We start from the raw sequence: 26,085 nt of genomic DNA, 5'->3' as shown, positions 1-26,085 counted from the left end.
AGAGTTGATCAGGTAGCCTAGGGCCAGGAACCTTTTCTCTGAATCCACCTCCCCTGAGTCCCCCAAAAGATTGCTCTTGTACATAAGGCCTAGAGGAAGGGCCAGTCAACACAAGAGGGGTAACCCAAGGCTCTCTTAGAAAGCCAAATCCTAGAAAAGGTATGTAGTGCCTTCCCCAAGGACCACAGAGTCTGAGGACACCCACGTCACTGAGGGCTGATAGTAATGCACATATGCTCAAGGAAGATGACAAATTCACCAAGAGGCTCAAAGAACAGGGTTGGGGTATTGACAGAACTTCATGCTCCAGCTTTTGAGCCAGCAGCTATGAAAACAGACCCTGGTTAGGGAAACTCTGTGTTGGCCTCCATAGCTCTCTGAGTCAGGCATGGCAGAGCACAGTGGAGAATGCATACACACAGCTTTGCACATTTTACAGAGAAAACAGAGCCTGTTGGCTTGATCCCAAAGGTGAAAGCTGAAGTGAGAATGACAGAGATACCCCATCCCCCTACAAGTAGAGGTCATAGCCCAGGATTAGACTCCTAAAGCTTGGCCAGTTTTCCTAGTCCCTATTCCACGCAGGTAGCTGTGGTCCTAATATACCTTGGACCAGGACTCTTAGTTGTAGGAATAAGGCCTTTGAACTGGGCCTTGGATTAAGCTGTGTTCACAGTTTGGTTTTGGACAGATTCCTGGGTTGGATTGGACTGAAATTTTGCCTGTGCTACAATCTTCCAAGAAGACTTCTGAAATTCTGCCAGTTGGAATGAATTTTTCTTCCTCTACATTCTGGTAGCACTTTGTGACCACATCTATGGCTGCAATAATTCAGAGACTGCTTCAAAATAAAAGTACATGCTTATCTTACTCACTGGAGTATGAGCTCTTGGAGAGTAAGAACCATGTTTGAAACATCTTCATCACTTGCCCGGTGCTGAGTGCAATGGCCAGTACATAGTACCCACTCCCTTCCACATTTTGCTGCATTTAAATTAAATGAAAAACATCAAGTTGTAATGTCAGAGTACTGGACCATGCATCTCATTCCTTGATGGGATACCAACATGGAGGTCAACATCCCATGGACCCTAGGAGACTACAATCATCATAACAACTGAGTTATGGCAGCCTGGCCAACTTAATAGCAACAGCATATGAACACAACATATCACCACATGCATCACAACCCCATGTATCTTGGCATGACACAAGTATTAGCTAGGAAAAAAGTGTCTTGGCATGATGTAATCCAAGAGCTCAAGTCTTCCCATTAGCCCAGAGGAATGCAAGAAAGGAACTCAAGAGAGGAATTCAAGGGACCAAACCTCACAGAAATGACACAAAACTTCCCCCAAGGAACTGGCATACAGTATGTGTTCCATACTAGTTGTTCAGAAATATGACCTAATCTCTAGATCATCTAGGAGTCTTTTAGAACTACAATTCCTAGGCCCCATTTTGGACCTACTGAATTGGAATTTTGGGGGACAAGGTCAAGAATTCTATACTTTAAAAGGCCTATGAGTGATTCTAATGGTTAGCTCGGTTTGGGTCTACTTTAGACTAGGCAGGGCCACCAAAGACACTTCCTTCTCCTATAAAGTACCTGACTATTTAGACATAAAGGAAACAAGTGATGTGACTCACACTGGCCTGGCAGGGAAAGTGTTGACTACTTCCTTGGACATCCTGATAGGAAATGCTGGGAGCCTCCTTTGTGAGCCATCCCTTCAGTCTGCGTGATCTCACCCTGGCCAGGTACACTGAAGACCCGGATCCCATGGGCTCGGTTCTTACAGCCAGATTCTGAGCCAAGCCCAGCTAAGCATGATGGTACATTGGGAAGGTCCATTCCCACAAACTGGTGGGGTGAGGTGTGTGTGGCTGCACAGGGCCAGTAACTGGTGGGCTTGTGAGAAGCCCAGCATACCCATAGGTTCACTCAGTTTTAGGATCTCCCTCTTCTGCTAACCCTTCTTCAAGATGTATGCCCCAGCCCAGGGACTGGGCTTCTGTTCTGGTTCATGGTTTCCTCTCTAGTCTCTGATGTGAGACTGAAGTCTCTTTTTGGAGACTGAAGCCGCTGGCTGGGTCAGGGATATACTTGGCTGGAATAGACCCTATTCCCTTGGGTAAGGACCTGATTCAATCCAGAAGCTTCCTTCCCCCATAAAGTATCTGCCTATTTGAAAACAAAGGTAACAAGCAATGATGTGACCTACACTAGCCTGGTAGCACAAGAATTGACTCCACCTCCTTGTACATTCTGAGAGGCAACACCAGCGGCCTCCTTTGTGACCCATTCCTTCATCCAGGGTCAGCTCTTTCAGCCCTGGACTCCCTCAACTCTGGCATACCCTTCCCAGGCTGCCCCATGGTCCTGAGATGCTTGACTAGCTATGACTAGTGCCCATTCTCCAGTACAGTAGCAGATACAGACCCTCCCCCATCCTGCTACCACCGCTGTCTTTCCACTCAAGGCGACGTCCCCTTCATATCACTGGGAGCACTCTGTAGAGCGGGCACCCCCCACTCTGCCCACCACTAGCAAAGGGAGAACACAGGTCTTCAGTGTTCAGGCTCTCGAGGGTTGGATAACAGAGGGAGGAAGCCCTGGGACTCCCTAAATTCCCTGCTTATTTTCTGGGGCCATCTGTAGGTCAATGAAACCTTGAAGGAAGTCTAGGGAAATGAGGAGAATGTTACATTAACCAGAGGAAGCTCACACTGATCACCGTCCCTGGCCTGATCACAAACAGTTCCCAGGAATATTATCCCCCATGCTGAGGCTGATACATTTAAACCTTTGCTGATCCCAACTCTGGCTCTGATCATTTGAAAAAGGCAATTTCCAAGGACTCTAGCTATTGTGATCATATTTTCTGGGCCAAGGGAAATGATGTTTGAAATTACATTTGTCCTGGAAAATCTGGGATTGTATGTTTACAGGGAACACTAGGTTTCAGCCATAGAGAGGAGGGAAAATAGAGCATGCTTCACCTGTGCATGTGGCACTGAGGTCAGGGTGGGAGGAGAAGTGAAAAAAGGACCTGCCTATTTAAGAATAAAGGTAACAAGCAATGCATGTGAAGCAATGTATGTGACCTATATGAAGAAAACCATGGAGCTGTTATATTTAGAAAAACGAAAGTAGGCGAACAAAAACATGTGTCTGGATAGGAGGGCTCTGTATTATAAAAATGCCTATTTTCTTCAAGTTAATTTATATTTTAACAGGAGTGCACATACAAAATCCCAATAGGATTTTTTTTTTACTCTGACAAAATGATTCTAAAATTAATCTTGAACAACAAACAGATGAGAATAACAATGAATATTCTGAAAGAGAAAATAATTAAGGGAGGAAGGAGTTGTTTCTAGCTCTGCCAGATATTAGAACACATTATAAAACAACAATTAAAATTATTCAATACCAGTGCTAAGATGGAAATAGAGCAGCAGAACAAAGTGGTGACTCAAGAAATAGACTTAACTACATTTGAGGATTCAGTATGTAATAAAACAATTCATTTCCCTCTAATCAAAAGGGAAATGAATTACTTAATAAATTGTGTTGGAAAACTGCATGATAGTTTGGACAATATTATACATTCATCTAAGTAAACTCCAGATAAACAAATTATATTTTAAAAAATCAAGTTACTGACAAATAACCAAAAATAAAACGAACTGTTTCTCAGATCCATGGCAGAATAACTTTGTCAGCTTTGAAAAGAAATCACAAATACTGAGAGATTTATTTATACGGAAATGTAAGACAACTAAACAGTGAAAAATAGAAAACAAAAAGGGAAAATGAGATTGGGAAAATACATATATCAAATACCACAAAGAATTTCTATAGACAATATAGAAAGAATGCCTTCAAATGGGAAGGAAAATACCAACACCCCAGTAGCCACATGTCAGTACCAATAGTCGCTATACAGGGATCGGAAACAGCAAATGCCCCGTGTCCCTCCTAGACAGGGCTGGACCCAGGTCGGCTGAAGAAAGGCCAAGACTGAAGTCTCCATCCAGTGTCCTGCGATGGCAATCTTGGCAGTCCTCCAGATACCTCTTTTATACCTCTTACCCCAAGAGGGACATGTCTCTGGCCCATGGCTACCCAGGAGTCTGTCTCCAGATTGTGCTTCCATAAACCCACCTCCCTTCTTCACTCACATCCATTAGGCAGCAGCCAACCCCTATTGGAATCATTGCAAACCCAAGTACCCAGTCCTGCAGTGTGGGCGTGCGTGTGTGCATGGGTGTTTATGTGTGCGTCAATGTATCTATGGAACGTGTCCCTTTTGCATAGGCCCAAATCCTATGGCTTCTCCCAGAACCCACTGCTGCCTCTTGAATGTCTCCTTTTCCAGCAGGGCCTCTCATCTTTTGGGCCCAACCATTCTAACAGAGATGATGTCAAGTCTATGCCCCATGAGAAGAGGGGCTGTTGCTCTTCTGTTCAGTACCGACTATGATACCTGCGACATTGCAGGCACTCAATAAATATGTGTTAAATAAAAGAATGAACCTAATATTCACGGCACCAATGTTTTCTCATTGAAAAACTAAATTATAAGCCCCAAGGGCCCGCTTCATTTATATAATGGTGTCTATCACCACATGAAGAGAGCTCCTTGAGGACATGGACTGTGCCCAATTCATCTCTGAACTCGCGGCACTAAACCTTGGGCTCTTTACAGTAGTCAACAAAGGTGTGCTACAGAAATAGATTCAACTTCTAGCGATTAGCAGCTTTTAAAAGGCCACACAAATATTTGGAATTTAGTGAAGCGAACAAAGTTTACAAGCAATATATACGTGACCTAAATGAAAAAAAAAAAAAACACAAAGTTGTTATGTTTAGAAAAGTGAAAGCAGATATACATGAAAGAGAGGCATGCCACGTTTCTGGATGGAAAGATCACACATTTTATGAATCCTGTTCTTAATCTTACAGCTTTTGCTACGGCATTATGAACGGACACAATATATGGGGGGAGCCATACAACAGTATGCATGAAGAGTCATAAACATATTCACGCCCTGATCCCATAATGTCACTCCTAGAAATTTATTCTAAGGAAATAATTCAAGAGAAGAAAAAGCCATAGGCCTGAAGATGTTCATTATAGCCTTATATAAAATAATTGAATATAATTGGTTGAATAAGTCATGGTTTATTCACTTGACAGAAGAACCTATAGATTTTTAAGAATGATAACTATGAAATACATGTAGCAACATGGTAAGATTCACAACAGAATATGGGCTTTAAAACATAGAATGCAAAATGGTATGCCCACTCTGATGAAGACCACAGAACATATGGGTATAGATGGGTAAGAATAAAAAAAGACTGGTCAAATTTGAAGTCAGTTTGGTTTAAGGGAGAGAGAATACGAATATTTTCTTTATTTAAACTTTTAGATTTATTTAAACCATTAAATGAGCTTAAACTTTAAAAATATGAGAACATACCAAAAGTCTACGTCAAGTATTGGCCCTTGAGCTCCAGATACGTCTAGAGATAGAGTTACAGCACATTATATAGGACATGGCACCATGAGATTGTCTCTTTAACCTGAGCAGGATCATCCCCAAAGGCCCTTCAGTTTAGAATTTGACCAGAAACAGCCATACCCTCTTATGCACCTGACTTTGTATATAGCAGGTACTCAATAAATCAAGATGGATAAATAAATGAATGGGTAGAAGGAACAGAGAAAAAGTAAAGATTAAGAAGAGGTTCCAACCCCAGTATATTGTGTGTTGGGGGTATACAATATTGACAGAGTTCCAATAAGGATCACAAATCTATCTTTCTTGGATTTGTCTAACTCTTGTCAACTTTTGTTACTGCATGAAGGTAACTCAGCCAGCAGTTTGCTTCTGTACTCTGGCCTAGAATTTTGCCCTCAGGCTTCCTTGGCCTTACTTTTCAGATGATCCCTAAACTTCTAGAAATCTAGTGCAATGGAGAGTGCAGGACTTGCAGCAAGAACCTGGGTGCAAATTGCTGCTCTGTCAATTAATAGCTCAAATTCCAGCCTATTATTTAGTGGTTCTATGGCCATTGTGTTAGTTACATTTCTTTGAACCTTGTTTTAATCTATAAATTGAGAGAATCCATAACATAGTAGGGAGGACTCATATCTTCCCAATAATGTAGAACATTTAATAAAATTTGCATCCTCCTCTAACCCATGTCTTCCCACTGTCATAATGCTACAGACTTTAATCATAGCCTCACTTAAAACACAAATCCATAGGATTCTTCATATTTGGAATTTGACAAAACTAAGTTATCCTAGACTAGTGGTTCTTCATCTGTGATCTTTTTTCCCCCAAGGAATATTTGGCAATGTATAGAGATATTTTTGGCTGCCACAACTGGTGTGTGGGGCGGGTGCTACTGGTATTTAGTGGACAGAGGACAGAGATGTGTTAAATATCCTATAATACACAAGACTGCCCCACACAAAAAGAATTATCTGGGCCAAAATAGCAATAGTGCTAAGTTTGAGAAACTACTCTAGAGTAATGATCCACAGGAGAGACCAGCTTCTTGCAGATCCCATTACCCAATTCATTCCAGCATGTGTGTGTTTGTGTGTGTGTGTGTGTGTGTTTGTGTGTGTTACCAGAACAGAAGGTGGGAGAAGTAAGGAGGAAGTCAGGGTAAAGGACTGGAAGATACCAGCAGAGGGCTGTTTCCCACAGCATCTCTGTTTAGAAAATCCTACTTTCCCTTCCAACTCTCCAAAAGCCCAGCTCAAGTCTTGTATCTTCTGGGACGTTTTCCCTGAGCACCAAGCACCAATTTTCCCTCCCTTGACCTCTCAAGATTAGATTGCTGATTTGTAACTTAAATCGTATACATCCAAGAAGTCCCTGCCTTCACATTTCACACACATACTACACACATTAAGAACTGAGCACTGTAATCCCAGCACTTTGGGAGGCCGAGACGGGCGGATCACGACGTCAGGAGATCGAGACCATCCTGGCGAACACGGTGAAACCCCGTCTCTACTAAAAAATACAAAAAACTAGCCGGGCGAGGTGGCAGGCGCCTGTAGTCCCAGCTACTTGGGAGGCTGAGGCAGAGAATGGCGTAAGCCCGGGAGGCGGAGCTTGCAGTGAGCTGAGATCCGGCCACTGTACTCCAGCCTGGGCGACAGAGCGAGACTCCGTCTCAAAAAAAAAAAAAAAAAAAAAAAAAGAACTGAGCAATTAGGATTCACATCTTAAGGTGGTTTACAAAATGGCAAAGTAAAGTGTGCATTCATGCATTCGTGGCATATCTCTGGTGAAGGCTATTTTGAAGCTTCTTTTGAAAGTGGCTGCTAATGGATTGATAATTGGTTTCCTGACTTCCTTAAGAAGTGTGAAGCATTCTGCCAGCCTGTCAACAAAGCATCAAGTATTGTGCAAACCACCATCAGAGTTATTTGTATCTTTCTTCCCATTGTATCTCTTGTGGTGGAAGAATAACTGGACAAGATTGTATGGGAAATGCTCTCTATTCTTTTGTAAGGAAGGAGGTAAAATGGGCAAAGCTTCTGGAAGGTAAAGAATATGTGCAGCCTGGCCAAAGCTTTCCCACCATGATAGCCAGGATGAGCAAATTTCCTAGGCAGAGACTGAACAACTCTGAATCCAATGCATGGTGCTCAGCACAGGGAAGACAGGCGGTCAATAGCTTGAATGGATGGAAAGTGGTATTACTTCCCATTGATTTTGAGCAGGGGTCCCTGAAGATGTGAATTAACTAAGGACCAGAGAGTAAGAGCAAAGAAGCTGGTTCCATCTTTTTTTTCAAAACGTTTTTCACTGTGAGATAAATCATCTTCTTAAAAATTAAATTAACTAAAAGACTATCTATTGAGCATCTACTACTGTGCGGGCAGCTCAAAAGCCAACAAAATGATTCTGAAGTCACTGCTTGCTACAGAAAATGTTTTGGAACATGAAGGAAGCGTGTATTTGTGTATTCTTGGCAGGGTAATTCCCTAGTAAAGAGTTGTTTTGAAGAAAATGTGTCAAGAGAAGAACAATATAATACTTTGCATCTATTCAGGCAACTTCTCAAAGAAATTTGAGCCATTGAACTAATATCCCCAATCCCCTTCTAGCTCTCAATAAGGAAAGGGCAATGTTGTTTGCCAAGTATTGCATTAATATTTATTGTGACTAATGTATTGTAAAATTTAGGGCACTTATGCTGACTTTTGCCAGAGGAGCTTTTGTATGTACATTTATAAGCACTTTATAAAACACAGAGACCAACCTTATATTTTATATTTTTATAGACGTTTATAGGTATTGTCCCTTTTCTATTGATAACACTATAATACATTTGATCTAGAGTTAACAGCAGAACACCAAAGTTTAACACTGTCCCCCAACCAAAGTATGACCTACTCTGTAATGATCCACTTTCAAAGTAGCTTCCAGGTACTTATTGTGGAAAATGTGAGGACTATTCATGTCATAGTGATCTTTTTCTATAAATATGATCATAGAGGTTTAGATTTTTTGGAGCCAGAATGGAGTGCTACCCTATTGGATAGGTCAGTACATGAAAATCCAGAGAGAAGATGCCTGGCTTTAGTCACAAAGCTGAGCTAGAACTAAGAACCTGGTCTTCAGATTTTGAAACCAAAGTCATCTCAGTGCACCAGGCCTTTCTTATCACCATACTTTCTTATCAGCAATTGAACTATGAGCTCTCTGAGGGCAAAGCCCAGGACCTATAAAAGCATCAGCTTGCCTGCTGGGTACTCAGTAGAGAGTGGGCAGATGGAAGTCCCTCACTTTGTTGAAATGCAAGTGCGACCTGGCTATATGCTGCAAAGGCGTGGGGCCAGTTGGTTCCCTCTGGCTTCCTCCATGGAAGCCAGCATCCCTGAGATCCAAGCTGTGTCCCGTTACTCTCCAATGTCCAGACACACTTGAGTGATGGAAGTGCTTGGGGATGTCATCCTGCTCTAAACCAGAATTGTCTAGAAGAAGAAATGCCATGTCATCTCCCCAGAGTATCTGCTTAGCTTTCATCCATAAGCCTCAGGCCCCTCATCCTTGTTTTAAACCACAGGGAGCACTGACACATACTTGTCGAGACAGCCCTATCCTCTTTTCTTCTCAGCTGTTTGCAAGCAGTGCCCAGCTCACTGGAAGCTGCCAGCCCTGCTTGTGTACACCAAGGGCCTGCTGGGCAGTACTTCAAGGTCTTCTGCCCTTGGTAAAGGTTTTACAAGGATGTTCTAAACCTGCTCCTAAGAGTCAAAGAGCCAAGTAAACTCTTGGAGGGGTCAAGCAACAGTCCCTCAGCTGGCATTCTGCTACCTGCCTCTTTCAGCTTGAGGGACAGTGAACCTTATCCTGGTCCTAAGAGGCTGGCTGGTTTTGCTTCCCATGTCAATCCTCCCAGCTCTTTGTTGCAGAAGCTAGACCCTCCTCCATTTCTCCCTGCCTTGTTTTATTTAGATGGATTGAAGAGATTAAGCCCCCATGGCACCTGGGGCTCCCACTGTGTGTACCTTTATCTTCTCAGGCCCTGCCTCTACAGAGCCCTGCCTTGTGCACCCGTCCCTGGGCTTGGTCTCTGCAATGGGCAGAGCCTTTGTGTTTGCCTGCCCTGAGCTGCTCCCTGCTCCTCCAGGTCCTTGTGGCTCCCAGCATGCTACACGGCTAATGCTGTTGTTCTAACCATAGTGGGGAGCAGAGATGGGCAGATATTATTAAATTATTTTTTTTCAATAAAGGTGATTTGTTCAATGTGTATTTAAGGGTGATTTGATCTTTAAACATCTGAAGACTTTTTACATAAATAAACTCAAAAGTCATCAAAATGCTTTGTCAGACAAAGTGATTTTTGTTTCATTTAGAAAGTATAATCACCATGGTACATCCCAACTCATCAACTCATACACCAAACTCTCAGTCATCACAGAGACCCTGACAGTCTCCCAGGCTATTCCTCTCCCAGCCCCGAGGGATCACCGATCTCTAGTGTGCAGAACTCAAGACCCCAAGTAACACATTGAGCCGGGGGAAGGATCTGAGGATCAGGATGCCTGTCTTTCCCTGAGAGAAGCACATGGAAAGAGATGGAGAAGGTGGAGTGACAAGGGATAGGAGAAGACATGATAGCCCAGAGAAGCTGGAAATTTTGATTTCCCAACAAAGACCATGCCTGGGCCTTCCTTGGCTACACACAGCCCCTCATCCTTGCCAATCCCGCTGTGACTGAAAATTTAAGATGTCATTTGTGCTGCAAAGTATGGTCAGGTCATCCAAGAGGAAGGAAGAAGGGCTTCTTTGTTATCTCCACAGAACAGACCACTCAACACCAACCCCTTCCCCAAAAGATCAACAGTCCAAAGATAGCTTGATCTCTTATCCCTCCCTAAATCCAATATGAGATGAAGCAATTTTAGGAAACTGTTTATATCCTGGCAAGGCCGGTTTCCCACAGCACTGAAGGTTGGTGGTGTCTACAATCTTACAAACTTGCCAGTCCCTTCCACCTTGCTTGATTAGATGGTGCCAGTGGTGGCAATGAGGGTGAGCAGGAAATGTCTGAGTCTGAGCCTGGTGGGCTAAGCTCCAGTGGTATCTCCTTGCTCTTAAGGATCACCAAGAAGGGTAAGATGGCATTGAAGAACATCACCAAATGTCAAGAGCACTTGTTCTCACGTGCTATAGTCGACTTTGCCTGCCAGAAATGAGGACCCCACCAGCAACGTTCCGAGGAGTAGAATAAACCAACCAGAGTGCAGCTGTTGTTACAACCTGCAAGGTTCCCAGGGACGGGGCCCCTGGACTAGCTAGGAAATGGGCCCCTGCCTCTCGGTGAAGACCCTGGTGTGGCCTCCTCCCTGCTCACTTACACACGCAGCCTGGCTTCTTAGCCGACCATTGGTTATTCTTTTGGCATGTGATTGCCTTCTGTCCCACCAGCTCGAAGGCGGGCTGGCACTCAAACTTGAGTGTGTCACCGTGGCGAAATCGGGAGCCTTCCCTCCGGCCATACGCAGGTATGCCAGGGTCACCGCAACTGCCCTGCTCGATCTCTGAAAGACAGGAAGATGAGAAAACAGAGACAAAAGGTGACTTTATACCTCTCCTGGAGCTGAAGGTCCACATGACATGCTCTGCTGCTCTTCTGCCATAAGTCAGTGCTTAGAGTGACACAGGCAGGATTCAATGTTCTTATAAGGAATGAGGTTTGTGAGAAATCCTGCAATGTCCTGTTTCATTGCAGCATCCTAGGATGAATGGGCTTCCAGCTATCAAGTGCCTGAGATTCTGTGTCCACATAAAGTGTTCTAGATGCTTGGATGTTTTGACCCCTTATTCCTCCCTAAATCCAATATGAGATGAAGCAATTTTAGGGAGAAGGTGGGTCTACATTCTTCACAGGTTACCTGTCCCAGGAGCAACAAGTTCCACAGCATTAGAAGTCTTTGGAGACTTCCTCACTGAACCTGATCTTGCATCTGAACTGCTAATGTCACATAACAGATCTCAAGTACAGTCCATTTCTGAGCAGCAAAGGCAAGTGCAAGATGACACAGCAGTTGAAGCTTTGCTCCCTGTCTTTTTCCCAAACCAGAGATTAATTGAGAATAAATGTTCACTGCCTGCTGATGTGAAAGCACCTTCATGGAAATGTTTCCTTAATTCAATTTGAGATGGTAGCAGGCAAAATGAAGCAAATGACTCACTGAGTATGCTTTGAAAGTTCACTTGAGTCAACAGTGGTGAGTCAGACATGGAGTGGGTTCCTTGAGACAGCTCTGGGGGTCCTGAACCCAGTGGGCATGATGGGCTGGCTACCTCACTGGAGAGGCAGTCAGGACCCAGATGCTTCTGGAAAGGAGTATGTCCTGGCCAAGCCTCTGGAGCTTCCTCTGGAGTCACCCCCACTTCCACTCATGCTGTGCTTAATGCTGTGAGAGATGGACAAGGAGTGGGTGGTGGAAGGGAGGAGGAAGAAGAGGGAAGGACAGAAGCTCTGTTTCTGGGGAGGAGCTCTGTTTCCGGGGAGAAGGGCGTCCTGCAGGACAGACAGGAAGTCATGAAGCCAGTGCCAGACAGTGAGGTGAGGACTGTATGAGTCCTGAGATTTGGGAGAGAGGGGCCCAGAGTCATCAGGGGAGTTTTTTGGACACCTACCCAGGATTCTCAGGACAAAGGGACCCTGCCTGTTCTGTAGACACCATCATGGGCTGTCAGGCACCACAGTCCCTGAAGTTGGTGTGTGTGATCCTGACAGGGATGATTCTGCAAAGGCTTTCCTACCACACTGTGGGGCTTCTGAGGGCTGGTCAGAGTTGCCATCAGCTCCAGGCACTGCCGTTTATGGACGGGCTCTTGACTGTTGCATTCATGTTACTGCAGAATGAAGGCTGCCAGCTTTGTGCTGAGAGCAGGCAGAACAAGGCATTCTATGGCTGGGGTTGTGTGTGTTAGTGAGTGTGTGCATGTGTGATCATCTAAGTCGAGCTACAAGGGTCCTCTCCTTTGTGCAGGGGAGTCTGTGTGACCATGTGCCAGGTGTGAGGCATCTCAAATGTAAGTCAGCCCACTTGCCTCTCACCTCACATGTGCCCCAGCCTCACCCTCTACAAGTACGCCTGCTGAAAACATAGCTGAACCCCCTCTGAAGCTGGCTTTGCTCAGGCTCAGGGATGGGGGAGGGGATACACTGAGGCATTCCAGGAACATAGTCCCTTTGCTCCAGGTCCCAGAGCTCCAGGGCATCTGAAGGAAAGAAGAAGGGGCCCCTGTGATAAGTCAATGTGGAGAAGCAAGCAGCAGGACCCACCTGCCTCCAGATGTCTCCAGATATGCTTTCTGGGATATAGCCTGGGGTGTGAGGGCTGTCACTGCAGGCATTTTGAGACCTGGTGAAAGTTACACAGCGTTTGAAGCCAGAGCTAGATCCTTCCTGCTGCCAGGGGCAGAACCCAGATATAAGGTTTCCTAGCGCGGCCCCGCCATTTCTGTAGGAGATACGCATGTGGGGTACGTGTGCCTGTGTTCCTGCCCACAGCAGCTAGTCTGAGGCTGTGATTGGCTTAAGAGAAAGGGGATACTAAGGGGGATGAAGGAATCTGCCCAGCCTTCCCATTGTGCAGGCACAGCCCTGCGCACATGCCCACATCCACCCACCCATCACTTTCTCCTACCATCATTCAATCACAGGTACCCACTTATGCACAATGCAATGAGCACCTACTGTGTGCCAGTTGCTGTGCTAGATCCTTCACATCTGGACATGGTCTCTGCCCTCAAGAAATGAACAGACAAGGAAACAGGCGTTTATGATACAGGAGATTCATGCTGTGGATGCACGTAGGAGAAGCACCTAACTCAAACTTGGAGGATCAGTCTGGAAATAGGGTGTGGAGAGTGGAAGTACTAACCTCATCTCCAAAATTTCAAGGGGCACCAAAATCTCAGTTATCATGACAAATAATATCTTAGTGCAATATTATTTTTAGAAAATCACAATTAATGCCATAAATCCAGTTCACAATGAAGAAAAATACCAACATTTAAAATAAAGCCTGGATCCAACCCTATGCTCAGATGACTCACCTCACTGGTCTCACCATAGTCCCAGCACTGTCACAGCCTGTCTTTGATTCAAATGTTGATGTGTTTTAACATGGACATTTTGCATTAATATTATTTTTGAAAACAATTTGCATTAAGTGTTACATATCTTAATTGCTGCGTTTTTTTTCCCCATCACTTAAATTTCGTGCCCATGAGTGCCCTGCTCACCTGACCCTAGTCCCAGTCCTGGGTCAGGAAAGGCTTCTTGGAGGATGTGGTGTCCAGGCTGAGGCCCTAAGGCTGTGGTGGAACCAGGAAGGTGAAAAGGAACAGCAGGAGAGAAGGAAGGGCCTTAGATGGAGGGAAGAACCCTTGCCAAGTTCCAGAGGTAAGACTGTTTGTAGGACTGCGATATAGGAGTGACAGTAATTACCCAATAGTTACTGTCACAGCTAACTTTTAGTTATATAACTAAGTGCCTGGTTTTGGCACTTGGGTGTACCCTCACTGAGACAAGAATGCAAGAAGAGGGTATAGATAGGTCTGAATGGAATCATCAGTAGGAAATGCTGAGTTTTAAGGTACTAGTGGGACCTGCAAGTAGAAATATCTAGCAGGAAGTAGCTACCTTGGTCTTAAGTTCAAGAGAGAAGTCTGATCTAGAAATTCAGCTCGTAGATTGTAAAAGAAGCCATGAGAAGAATGAAACGACCCAAGGAGAGTGAGAAGGGATGTTGGTCCAGGACAGGACAGTTAGGGACAATGTAGGGACCAGCAGAATGTTACACTGGGAGAGTGGGGTCACAGGAACTTAGAGAAGAATGAGTTTCAAGAAGATAAAAAGCCTTGAATGCTGCAGGGAAGTTTATATAGGATTGTAAAACAGGTTAGCAAAAAGAGGTCACATTGATACTGTCAGGATTGTGTGTACTGATGAGGCCAACACCCATCAGGAGACGAGAAGGTGATATCACTCTATCCAGAGAAATTAGGTAGCAGCTCATGAGGCATATGGCCTGGGTGGGAGTGGTTAAAGTAGTTTAGTACAGGGGAAACTTGGCCATATTGAAATGCTAGAGAAGAATAAAGAGGTGGGAGGAAAGATGTATTGAATGGTTAGCTGAAGATCTGGAGGAGAACGGGGTCCCTACAGGGGCTCCAGAGAAGGAGAGAGGCATGGGACTGAGAGCACACATTAGAGACCACAGTCAAGAGGGAAGAAGTGGTGGCAGTGAGTTTTCAGGTAGGATGGCAGGAGACCGAGAGAGATCCTGTGATGACACAGGCTCTATTTTCTAAGTGGAGGAGGTCACAGTCTTTGCTGAAGGTGAGGGACAAGTCATGGAAAAACAACTTGAGGAGAATGTCTGAAGCTGTCACTCTGGAGAAGAGGAAATCATGCCTAGATGGATTAAAATGCACCTCTGGGGCCCACCGAGGGTGCAGATGATTCATTTGTAGGGATACCACCCAGTGGGGCTATATGACTTGTCCCAGCAGCCCTTGGCCACTCGGTTCCTGTAGAAGTAGAGGAAGGGGTAGGAGGATTGACTGAGTGAGGGGTGTTGACCGAGTGAGGGGTGATTGGGCTTGGAGAAATGGAAGACAGTGGGGCAAAGGAGCTGAAGATGTTCAAAAGGATGCCCAAAGTGTTATCCAAGGGGCTTAGGATGAAGAAGGAAAGAGGTGAAGGGAGCAGGGGGCAATAGGGGAAATAGGGGTTGGGAAGGGATGATGGGCAGGAGTAGAGGGAGTGTCACGTGAAAAAGCTGAAGTATGTGGAGTTGAGATTTCAGAGGTGCTTGATGATGAGGTCCAGCTGCAGCCAGGGTGAAGTACACTGAAAGAAAGTGAGAAGGTCAAGGCCTGAGAGGCAAGGTGATGGCAAATAGGGAGGAGGAGACCAGTGACAGTGATGAGGAGGGGTAGAAAGTATCAGAGCTGGAGACAGCATAAGGTCAAAGGGGAAGGGGTTTACACGTGGGTGGAATGGCATTGGCGAGAGAGCATACGAGCCCCTCTCAAGGTGAAGTTCATTTGGTGTGGGGAAGTGGGCTGCTAGCACTGCAGAGGGCTACAGGGTCGTGGTGACCTCATGGGAACTCAGGTTCAAGGGAGCATTTGGCAAAGAGTTCCAAAGCATAGGGGGATGTGTTGCCCAGAGAACGAAGATTCGGTGGAAGAAAGAGGAAGAACAGAGCAGGGTGGGGTGAGAGTTTGGGAGCTCCTTCCAGGAAGGCAGAGGGGGCTGCTGGCTGGCTTCTGTCCCTTTGACACCTCCTGTCCTGGCCTAAGCCTTCTCTCCAAGCTCAGAGTCAACTCCTGCTGGAAACACAGGGACCAAGGCCCCTGTCTTCCTGCAAAGGGCTCCCTGTGCTCTAATGCCCTGCCTGAAAGGTGTTTGATCTGACACTTCTGGTCAGGTGCTGACCAAGTCTGACGTCAGGACCCAGAATTGCAAACAGATAAATGGATTTTGACTTCAGAAAAATCACACATGCAATTTCCTGCTACCTGGTTTAATATAATTCTGTTTTATGAGTGTTTTTCCTGTCTCTCCCCTTTTGCCTACCAAAAGCAAACTGGAAAACATGAGATGATTGCTTCTAAGATGCCTCAGAAGTCCATCATGACTGAGCTCTGCCACTCAGCATATTTGCTCTCCCCTTTCTCCGCTGTTTTATCCCCATCATCTGTGATCAACCTCACTCTTCTCCCCAGGTTTTTCCATTTCTAATACCAAATTGGAATCATCTTTTATGAAAATGTCTGTACAGAATGGACTGTATCATGTGGTTCTATAAATTCACTGACTATTTGATGTGCTCCAAGAGGGGAGGCACTGCTTGGAGGAAGATGAGGATTTGCTGCCTTTCACATGAGGCTGGGAGGCTTCACTGGCTCCTTCACTAACTCGTTGTTCCCCTAGCCTGAGCTTCCTCTCCTCTTCCGTTGGCATGACTAACGCCTTGCATTAACAGACTTTGGTTTAAAATGTTACCTCCTCCAAGACATTTTCCTTGACCACACATCTTAGATCTTAGACATTTCCCTTTTACTTTTCTTTCTTTGCACCCCATTCTTTTTATTTTTTCTTTTGAGACAGGGTCTTGCTCTGTTGCCCAGACTGGAGTCCAGTGGTGCTATCACAGCTTACTGCAGCCTCGAACTCCTGGGCTCAAGCAATCCTCCCACTTTGGCACCCTATTCTTTCCCTTTATAGCAATGATGCATCTTGTAATTACCCATCTATTCATTCAACAAGTATTTTATTGGTTACTGTTCTAGACAGTGGGGATATAACAGTGAATAAAAGGATGAGAATTTGTTCTTCTGGAGCTCTGGCTGGGCATCGGGCACAAGATGATTCACCACCCGGCCTTCCTCACTCCCACCCCGTAGAATGTAAGCCCCATGAAGGTAGGTATCCATTATGTATCTTTGATCACGGTGTACCTAGCACTTAGCACAGTCCCTTGAACACACAGAATACTCTGTTTAATGTATGAGCTCAGCTAACATTTTGCATGGAAACTGTGCCAAATGTCACACTAAGCACTAAAGGTACAGCGTTGCCTGCCCCACAGCTCCTGCCCCTGGAGAACTCATAGTCAGGTGGGTAATTCCAATACAAATGACAAGGGCAATGGAGAGGATGTAGACCTGACCACATGACTTGGTTGATAGCAGAAGGGGCAGCTCAGGCCTCTGGCTGGGAGCGCTGGACAGGTTTCTTAGAGGTTGTTCAAATCTGGGAGTCAGTCTGGATTCTGCCTTGTCCTTCTCCCTCAGCTCTCCTTAGTCCCCTCCTGTTGACTCCTCCTCCCACATACCCAGAACCCTCTGCTCTCCACCCCGTCTCTCCCTGCCTGAGTTCAGCCCTTGCAGCTCCTCATCTGGGTGCCAGTAGCAGCCTATGGTTCCCCTGGCTCTTCCTTCTATTTCATACTCTACAAAGCAACACAAGAAATAAAAATCTGATGATTACCATCCCCTGCTCATTGATCCTTTCACAACTTCCCAAGTCCACAGACTAAAACCCTAACTCCTCAGCATGGCAGGACCCTGGCCTACCCCTCCCACCCAGCCTGCTCTTTGGTCATTGACGACCTTGAGATGCACACGGCACAGTACTGGGTGATCCGTAGGGAGGTGGAATAGTGCAGTGGCAAGAGCTCTGGCATCACAAAGCCCAGGATCTAAATCCTGGCTCCGATACTAAGGAACAGACCTTGGGCATGTGACTTATTTTCTCTGAGCCTTAGTTTTGCCATCTGTAAAATGGAAATGGTAATAATAACAAGGTTGTTGTGAGGATTAAATGAGCTTCTGTACACAAGATAATTGTCAAAATGTCCAGCATGCAGTGTGTAACCAGTGACTAGCTGTATTTCCTCAGTGTTATTGTCGCTGATGTTTGCAGAGCCCAACCGCCCCTCACACGGCTCTAACGTGGCACCTGCCATCCTCTCTTCCTGAAATGAACACCCTTTGCTTGTCTACCAGACAAAGAATTGTCTTTCAGCATTGGTGCAAGTGCGTTCCCATCTGGGACCTTCTTTCGCATCGCCCAGGCAGCCTTAGGAGCTCTTTCTCTCTCGGTCCCAGCCCCCTTGGACATTTCTGTTGTTATAGCAACGGGTGCTGCAGTTTTGGGTGTGTGTTTCCCACTGTGAATTGGTAAGTTTCTTGAAGACCGAGCCAATGTTTTTTGAAATGTCTATATCCCAGCTTTTCTAGTGAAGTGCAGGGCACAGAGAGGGGATTCAATAAACTTTTGAGGAATGATGACGGGAGGATGGAGGAGAGGATGGAAGGAAAGCAGGAGGAAAGGAGAAATGGAGGACAAGAGTGTAGAGTCTACAGAAGAGCTAGAAGCTCAGTGTGGTGGGAAGCTCAAGTGATGGAGAGAAGAGGCCAGAGAGATGGTTGGAGGGAGACCCTGAAGGGCCTGGTTTGATGAACAATAACTCGTTTAAGCTTCATCCTGTGGGTTGTCAGCTCCTCAGAGCCAGGGGTCACATCCCGTCCACTCTTTGTATCTCCAGAACCAAGCCCAGTGTCTTACACCTACTAAGTGCTCAGACCCGTTGTTGATTCAGCACAAACTCCTAGTGAGTGACCAGGACATCTTCGGTGCATTAGGATCACCCTGTGGGCATACCCAGATAGCCTGGATTGCCTCAGAACCACACCCCACTCTGCTTTTCTACTTCTGATGATGCGAAGGGCACTGGGAGGTGAGAGACCCCACATCTATACGTGTACCTATGGGGACTGATGTGTTTTTCCGCACACGATTTCCACAAGTGGAATGGAGGTATGGCTGGATAAAGTGGGTGACATTCTTCCCTCCCCATCTCCTTCCTCCATAACACTGCATGGGTCTGTCACCAGCCAAAGGAGGCTGGAAACAATGGACATGGAGGTAGCTAGCCTCCAAGCCGTCTGCGTTAGCCCCAAACTGAAGCTTACCATTTGCAAAAGCTGTGTATTTAGAGAGTACATCTCATTGACAAATTACTTCCTGCCAAATTTTAATGTGGTAACATCCTCTGCTGTTTGCCAGCCCAGTCTCCAGGGGCTAGAACAGGCTGGATCCCACTGGGACTTTTTGAGAAGAGGCAGCTGCTGCTTGTATCCAGCTCAACTTTGGCTCCCGGTGCCTGAAAAACTTTTAGAGGTATCATGGAAACTCAGTGAGCGTCTTAGGAACATGTTAGTGATATTCCTGGCCAAAGTTGGAATGTTTGGGCCTTCCAGTTTATGCGGAAAAGACAAGAAGTAGAGGTGTACCGAAAATAATAGAAGAGAGGCTGAAAATAGCCATGTGCTTGGCATCTGACAAGAGGAAGGGCGGTGTCCTAGAGGGAGTGGTCAGTGATGCTGGTCAGTTGCCCTGGGCCTCCTTTGAAGTCTCCCTCCAACACCACCTCTTCCAGGGGCTCAGCAGTGCCCACCACTGGAGTAAAGTTCTAAAGAAGGGGATGCGGCACTGCCTACAGAGAGCAAGTCTTGGCCCTCTTCTCCCCAACTTGCTCTCAGACTTTATTTTTACTGAGGTTTTAGCTTCAATCTTATCTGCATGTCACCTTTCTAAGCCTACCTGTTCCCTCTCTCAAGGATGTCTGACGAACTCCTTTTCATCCTTCAAGCAAGTCTCAGTTTCAGACATCACCTCCTCCAGGGAGACTCCCCTGATGCCCTTGAGCAAGATTCGCTGCCCCTCCTTTGTATTTCCTTGTCTTCTAACACTTGTTCTATGCTACTGAAAATGGACTATGAATTAGGTGAAAGAAGTGATCGTCTTGCTGTCCTTGTAACCTCAGTGTTCTAAACATTGTCTGCAACACATCATAGGGCCTTAGAAAATGTTGAACAAACAGATGAGCTCATTTCTAACATGAGTGCCCTGGACTGTTGGGCACCCCCTCTGCATAATCTCTACTGCCCTGCTTCTTCATGTCTGCAGCATCCAGGTCTCAGCTTCTTCCTCCCCTGGGCCAGCCTCCCAGATTCAGCATTAAGCTGCCAGATTCCAGACTCCAGCAAGGAAGCAAGGAGACTTCCAGATTGATGCTAAAACTTGTTAGCAAGTTGTATGTAATTTTATAATGTTTCTGGTAAGTGCTAATTGCCTGTTCCTTAAATATTTCTTGTTCTACTGGGAAGCAAAGAAATTGCAACTATGAATGCATTTCCCACAGCTGGTCGCCCCCATGGAGGGAGACTGGCTCAGAGTGCTCAGATATTGACAGATCAGGAGTCCCCTCCCCCACCCCAAGACCTGGGATTGTGACAAGCAGAACTGGAGGAATTTCTGGGAAGCAAATGCCCCAAATTTCCCACCAGGCTAATACTTTCAACAAGGAAGAAAGGATGATATTGGAGTGCCACCTGCCTGCCCCTAAGGTTGTATCTCTCTGCTCAAACTGGGACAGAGTGGGTATTGATGATGATGATGCAGCCAGGTCTGCCTAAGGGATGGGTGGAAATGATGGATATGGGAGGTCTCTGCCCTTGGATGCCTTATGCCATCCTATGGGAAACCTGCATCCCAGCTCCGCCGCTCCCCCACCCCACCCATTCCTGTGTTGAGATGTCTATCCTGCATGGAACTCCCCAGGAGTTGGAATAACAGGGGGCTAAAAAGGAGGAAGAGGTAATTCTGAAGCTTCGGGCAATGATGTAGGTTAGAAGAAGAGCTGCAGGCCTTGGAGAGCAGAGAAGGGAGTAAGCTTCCAACTGAGCATTTACTAAATGTCAGACCCTATGCTGGGTGCTTCACTATACTGAGTCCTCATGAGACCCTGGAAAGATAACCATTCATCAGCCCCTCTTCACAGATTAGGAAATTCAGGCTCATTGATGAGGAGAGACTGCCACACAGGGAGTCAAAGGAAGATCCTGATTATAAGTTGGGTTTGCCCAACCACAAATCCTGCGGGACAATAGAGAATGCATGGACTCTTGGCATCTGTGCACTAGGTCGGTGGTAAAGTGGACCAAAAGGGAATTGAGAGGGTGCTGGGGAGAGTATCTGATTGTGACTGAGTAGATCCTCATTACAATTTAATTCTACAAGCTTTTCTGAGCATGTGTTCTGTTCCAGACGCTGAATTAGGTCCTATAGGACTGGAGAGATTTTTGTCTTGAATGGATTCATAGAAATCAGAACTTGGTGGAATTATTATTATGGAGAACTTTGGATGTCATGTAGAAAGTGTTATACTTTATCCTAAAATCAATGAGAAGTTGTCATTTTTTTTTAACTAGGAGAGAACTGTGCCAGATTTGGATTCTGGGAAGATCACTGCTCCATGCGGCAGATGGGTAGATGGAGCAAGAGGACTAGAGCCAGAGATGCTGGTTAGGAAGACTCTGCTGTTATTCAAGTGAGAGTGGATGAGGGAGGGACTCAACTCAGCAGTGAAAGAGAAGTGGGACATGGAAAACTGACAGAATCTGGGAATGGAGTCAGAGGTGGGAAGAGGGAAAAGGAGGAGGCAGAGATGAGGCCTAGGGATGGGATGGATGGTGGTGCTGTTCGTGAAGATGGGGTACACAGGTGTAGGTCATGAGCATGGGGGCAGAGATGGCGAGCTTGGTTTTGGATGGTGTTACAGACTGAACTTGTGTGTTCCCCCAACTTCCCCAAATTCCTGTATTGAGGCTCTTAACCCCTAGTGTGACTGTATTTGAAGATGGGGCCTCTAAGGAAGTAATTAAGGTTAAATGAGGTCATAAGGACAGGGCCCCGATTTGAGAGGATAGATGTCTTTCTAAGAAGAAACACCACAAGGCTCATGCACTCTCTCTCTCTCTCTCTCTCTCTCTCTTTCTCTCTCCTGTGTGTGCATGCACACAGGAAAGCCCGTGCGAGGCCATGGTGAGAAGGTGGCTGTCTGCAAGCCAGGAAGAAAGCCCTCATCAGAAACCAAATTGGCCGCAGCCTTAACCTTGGACTTCTAGCCCCTAGAACTGGGAGGAAACTCGGTGCTGTTCTGCCTTCTCTAGACACATGACCTCCTATTCTTAAAACAGTCCAACCGTTATCTTTACCCCAGGGGACATCGTGGTATGACAGTGTTCATGCAGGAAAGATGGGCTGGCCTCCCGTTATGGGGTGAACTGTGTCCCCCAAAAAGACTTGTTGAAATTCTGACTCTGGTACCTATAAATGTGATCTTATTTGAAAACAGAGTTGTTGCAAATGTAAACCACCCAGTCTTGACATTTTGCTGTCAGCAGACTATACAGGTGGGTAGGTTTGGGACGGCTGGGAGGGAAGCCTTATCAAAATGTGTAACAGGAAGACAGAAATGCAAGTAGAGAACAGATGTGGAAGTCACCAGAGTTTGGGTTGAGGCCTGCAACCATGGAAGTACACATGATCGACCGCAGAAGGTTCTAGAATAAGAGGACTAAAGGCTGAGGACAGACTCTGAGGGGCAGTGGGGAGCCATGGAGGAGCTGTGAAGGAACAGCCAGAGAGGTAAAAGAAAAGCAGGAGGTGGAGGTAAGAGGAGCCCAGGGAGCAGCATGGGCAAGGACAAGGAATCACATCGGGGTGCCGGGGACTCAACCCACCCACCTTTTTATAGTAGAGGGGGCTCCTCACCAGGAGGGTGTGAGAACGATGGGCTTCACCCCTCAAACAAAAAGTCAAAGGTGGAAGGGGCAAAAACAAAAAAAGTGGCCCACCCAATTTAGCCCCTTGAGTTTCCACTGGGCCAGGTTCCAACACACTGTGAGTCCTCCAGGCTCTTGCGAGCCTGATTCTGCCTCCTGCCACTTCTGGCTCCACACTCTGTACTGAGGCCTTAGAGAGTCACCTCATTTCTCTGCCAGTCTGGGGAGGGAGGGCCCTAGGTGGGGAGTACTGGTGTAAGGCAGGGACCTAAACCCAAGGAATGTCAGAGCACCTGGTGGCAGATCCAGATGCCTGGCCTGGAGGACAGGAAATGTGGAAGGTTTGGCTGGAGAGAAACTTTGGTGACACCCCCAGGGGAAGGCAGTATCTCTATGCCAGACAATGTGCAAGGAGCTCTGAGATCTCATTTCACTCTCATAACAATGCTCTAAGATTGGCATTATTATTTCCATTGTACAAGTCAGGGAACTGAGGCTCAGAGAGACCACAAGACTCAAGGTTACACAGCTGGGACCACACTGGGATTTACTAGGTCTGGTGCAATTTCAGAGTCTGTGCCATTTTCTAGAATCCACTGCCTCTATGCACAGAACCTGACATAGTCCCTGTGGGTTTGCTATGTCTCTAAACACCCAGACTCCCCTTCCTAATTTGTCACGGCTCCAAGGAGAAGTCCTGTTGACACCTAGTCCGTGACCAGCATTCACACAGCGTATGCTTTATACCACATCTAGGCTGCTAGCTATTATAATCACAGCACCCAGCAAAGTTTTGGTCACATAACAAAAGCTTAGCCAGTACTAGCTGAGTGAAATGGACAAATGAACTTGTGAACAAAATCTCCAACCTCTGGTGACATGGAATCCAGGTTCATGATACATGGTCTATTTGATTGGGGCAAAGCTTTGGCTTCTATAAAGATTTTATAAGGAATTGAAATTATGTAACCATGGGAGGCTTCTGGGGCAAGGGGAAAATCCATGGGCTTCTGAAGCCAGGAAGACCTGGGCTCAAATCCCAGCTCTGCTACTTTCCACACTTCTGTGTGATCTCAGGCAGATTACTTCACCCCTCTGAGTCTCAGATTCCTCATCTATAAAACAGCAGCCATTGTATCCTTGTAAGCAATGAATGAGATGAAGTAATGTCTTTCAAGCCAGTGGTTAGCTATGAATTCTGTCTTAAAACAAGGCTTACAAAGAGCAAAAGAGAAGAAAAGAGAAGAAACAGAGGCAGGGTGATCAGAACCCTCCATTCTGGGCATGCCCTATCCCACCATGGAGGTCCCTGGAGGGTACCCCAGGTCTTTGCAGGACACTGTGAAAACCCTGAGATAATGAACATAAAGCTCTGGCACATAGCAGGCTTTCAACAAGTGTTACGTCCCTTTCTTTTCCAACAAAATCACACCAAACGCATCTAATTCCTCTTTCCCACATGAAAGCCCTTCAAATATCCAGACACAGCTCTCAAATCTCCCGAGTCCACTTCCTCCCCTGAATAAACATTCGGGGGCCATCATCATTTCTTACAGGAATTGCCTTAAATCCTCTCCTTATCTATCCCAAGCTGAGGTCCCACATCTAAGCTCAATTATCTGGTGCCTGCTCAGGGCACGATAAAGCACAACTAACTTCCTGGGATAAATTCCAGCAGCTAATTTTTTTTAAGTCTTAAATCATGACTTGATATTTATTCCCATTTTATCTTTTCCTACTAATTTAGTCAACGACTCTACCCAACCCAGATCTTTCTGCACTCTGTTTGCTGACTGATATTGTCGTCCCTTTCAAGTTCACGCTGTTTACAGCTTATCCAAACCATTGGCAAAATATGGACAGATTAAGGGCATGTGGATGACATGGAATCGTTCCTCCCTGCTTTGGGGAACATTCACTGCTGAACATCCATAGAATTTCTGAAACGGGGGAAAACTTAGAAACTTTGCATCCATCTCCACTCCCCTTTTCAAAGTAGTGAGTGACTTGATTCAGGTCCTGAATCAAGGTCTCCTGATAGTTTTGTCTGGCGCTCCTCTCATAGCCCCACAGCTGCTGATGTATAATTTTATGCACCAGAACAGCCCACTCATTGAACTACCTGTGTATTGGCTCATTAGTCATTCACTAATTGCTTTGCAATTTGCATCATTTCTTATGTTCACATTTCTTAATCTAACCATCTTCACAGGACCCCTGTGACCCAGGTTGTATTATTATCTGTATTTCACAGATGAAGAAACAGATCTGAGAAAGGTTCCATGATCTGCCATGGAGCTAGAAAGTGACAGAACCAGGATCTGCACTCAGAGTCTAAGTATTTTCTGTCTGCTGTTCTGCCTTCCCTAGACACATAGCCTCCTATTCTTAAAAAATCTCAGTATAGCTGTCATCTTAACCCCAGGAGACATCATGGTATGACAGTGTTAGTGTAGGATGGGCTGGCCTCCTGTGATGGGGTGAGCTGTGTTCCCCAATAAGACGTGCTGAAGTTCTGACTTCTGGTACTTATAAATGCGACCTTATTTGGAAACAGAGTTGCTGCAAATGTAATCAAGTTAAGATGAGACCATACTGGAGTAGGGAGGGCCCTTAGTCTAATATGTTGGTGTCCTTATAAGAAGAGGACAGAGAGACACACAGGAAGGTATGTGATGACAAAGGCAGAGACTGGAGTGATACAGCTACAGCCAAGCAACAGCAAGGACTCACAGCCACCACCAGAAGCTAGGAAGAAGCAGGGGAGGATTCTACCCAGAGTAGGGGCATGGCCCTGCTGAGCCTTGATGTCAGACTTCCAGGCTCCGGACTGTGAGAGAATAAATGTCCATTGTGTGAAGTCAGCCAGCCCAAGAACACGAATACACCTCCTGTGTACCTGTACCCAGTTTGGAAACAGAGTACAGGTCCTGGAGCAGGAGGAACCTATGGTACACTGGGGGTATGGTGTGTGAGCCACACTGAAGGGACACCTTCTCCCCACTCCCTGGGCCCCTGTCTCCCTAGTAGCCACCTGGTCATTTTGAGGACTTTAGGCTCACTTTTGTGACAAAGCCCTTTCCTGATCCCCTTTCAGATGTTCCTGAAAAGATGTCTGCTCCCTTCTCTGTGCTTCCACTGGCACTGTCCAGGCAGCTCTTCTGCATGCCACTTCGTTTGCTTTCCCCTCCATCTCACCACTAGAGCACAAGTCCCTTGAGGCAACGCCTAGACTTGATGTGTCTGTCCCTGTTGCGCTGGTCTAGTGTCTGGTACCTAAGAGGGGCTTAACAGTAACTTGTGGATGGCTTCTCCTTCCATCTTTGTAGGGACTGGCATTAGCTGTTATCGGCCAAAGGGGGTTTG

The 26,085-nt window shown here is 46.1% G+C and overlaps 1 protein-coding gene across 1 annotated transcript in view; it reads right to left on the bottom strand.

The window, feature by feature from the left end:
* Positions 1-26,085, bottom strand: part of CSMD2 (CUB and Sushi multiple domains 2) — a 602,688-nt gene that overhangs the window by 240,239 nt on the left and 336,364 nt on the right. The window contains exon 13 of the mRNA XM_033228874.1: positions 10,911-11,093. Coding sequence (XP_033084765.1) covers positions 10,911-11,093 — 183 coding nt within the window. The remainder of the gene's footprint in view (positions 1-10,910; positions 11,094-26,085) is intronic.

The sequence above is a fragment of the Trachypithecus francoisi genome, unplaced genomic scaffold (assembly GCF_009764315.1).
Source record: "Trachypithecus francoisi isolate TF-2019V2 unplaced genomic scaffold, Tfra_2.0 Lachesis_group12, whole genome shotgun sequence".
Lineage (NCBI taxonomy): Eukaryota > Metazoa > Chordata > Mammalia > Primates > Cercopithecidae > Trachypithecus > Trachypithecus francoisi.
Note: the sequence above shows the minus strand (reverse complement) of the source record. Positions and strands in the feature narration are given on the sequence as shown.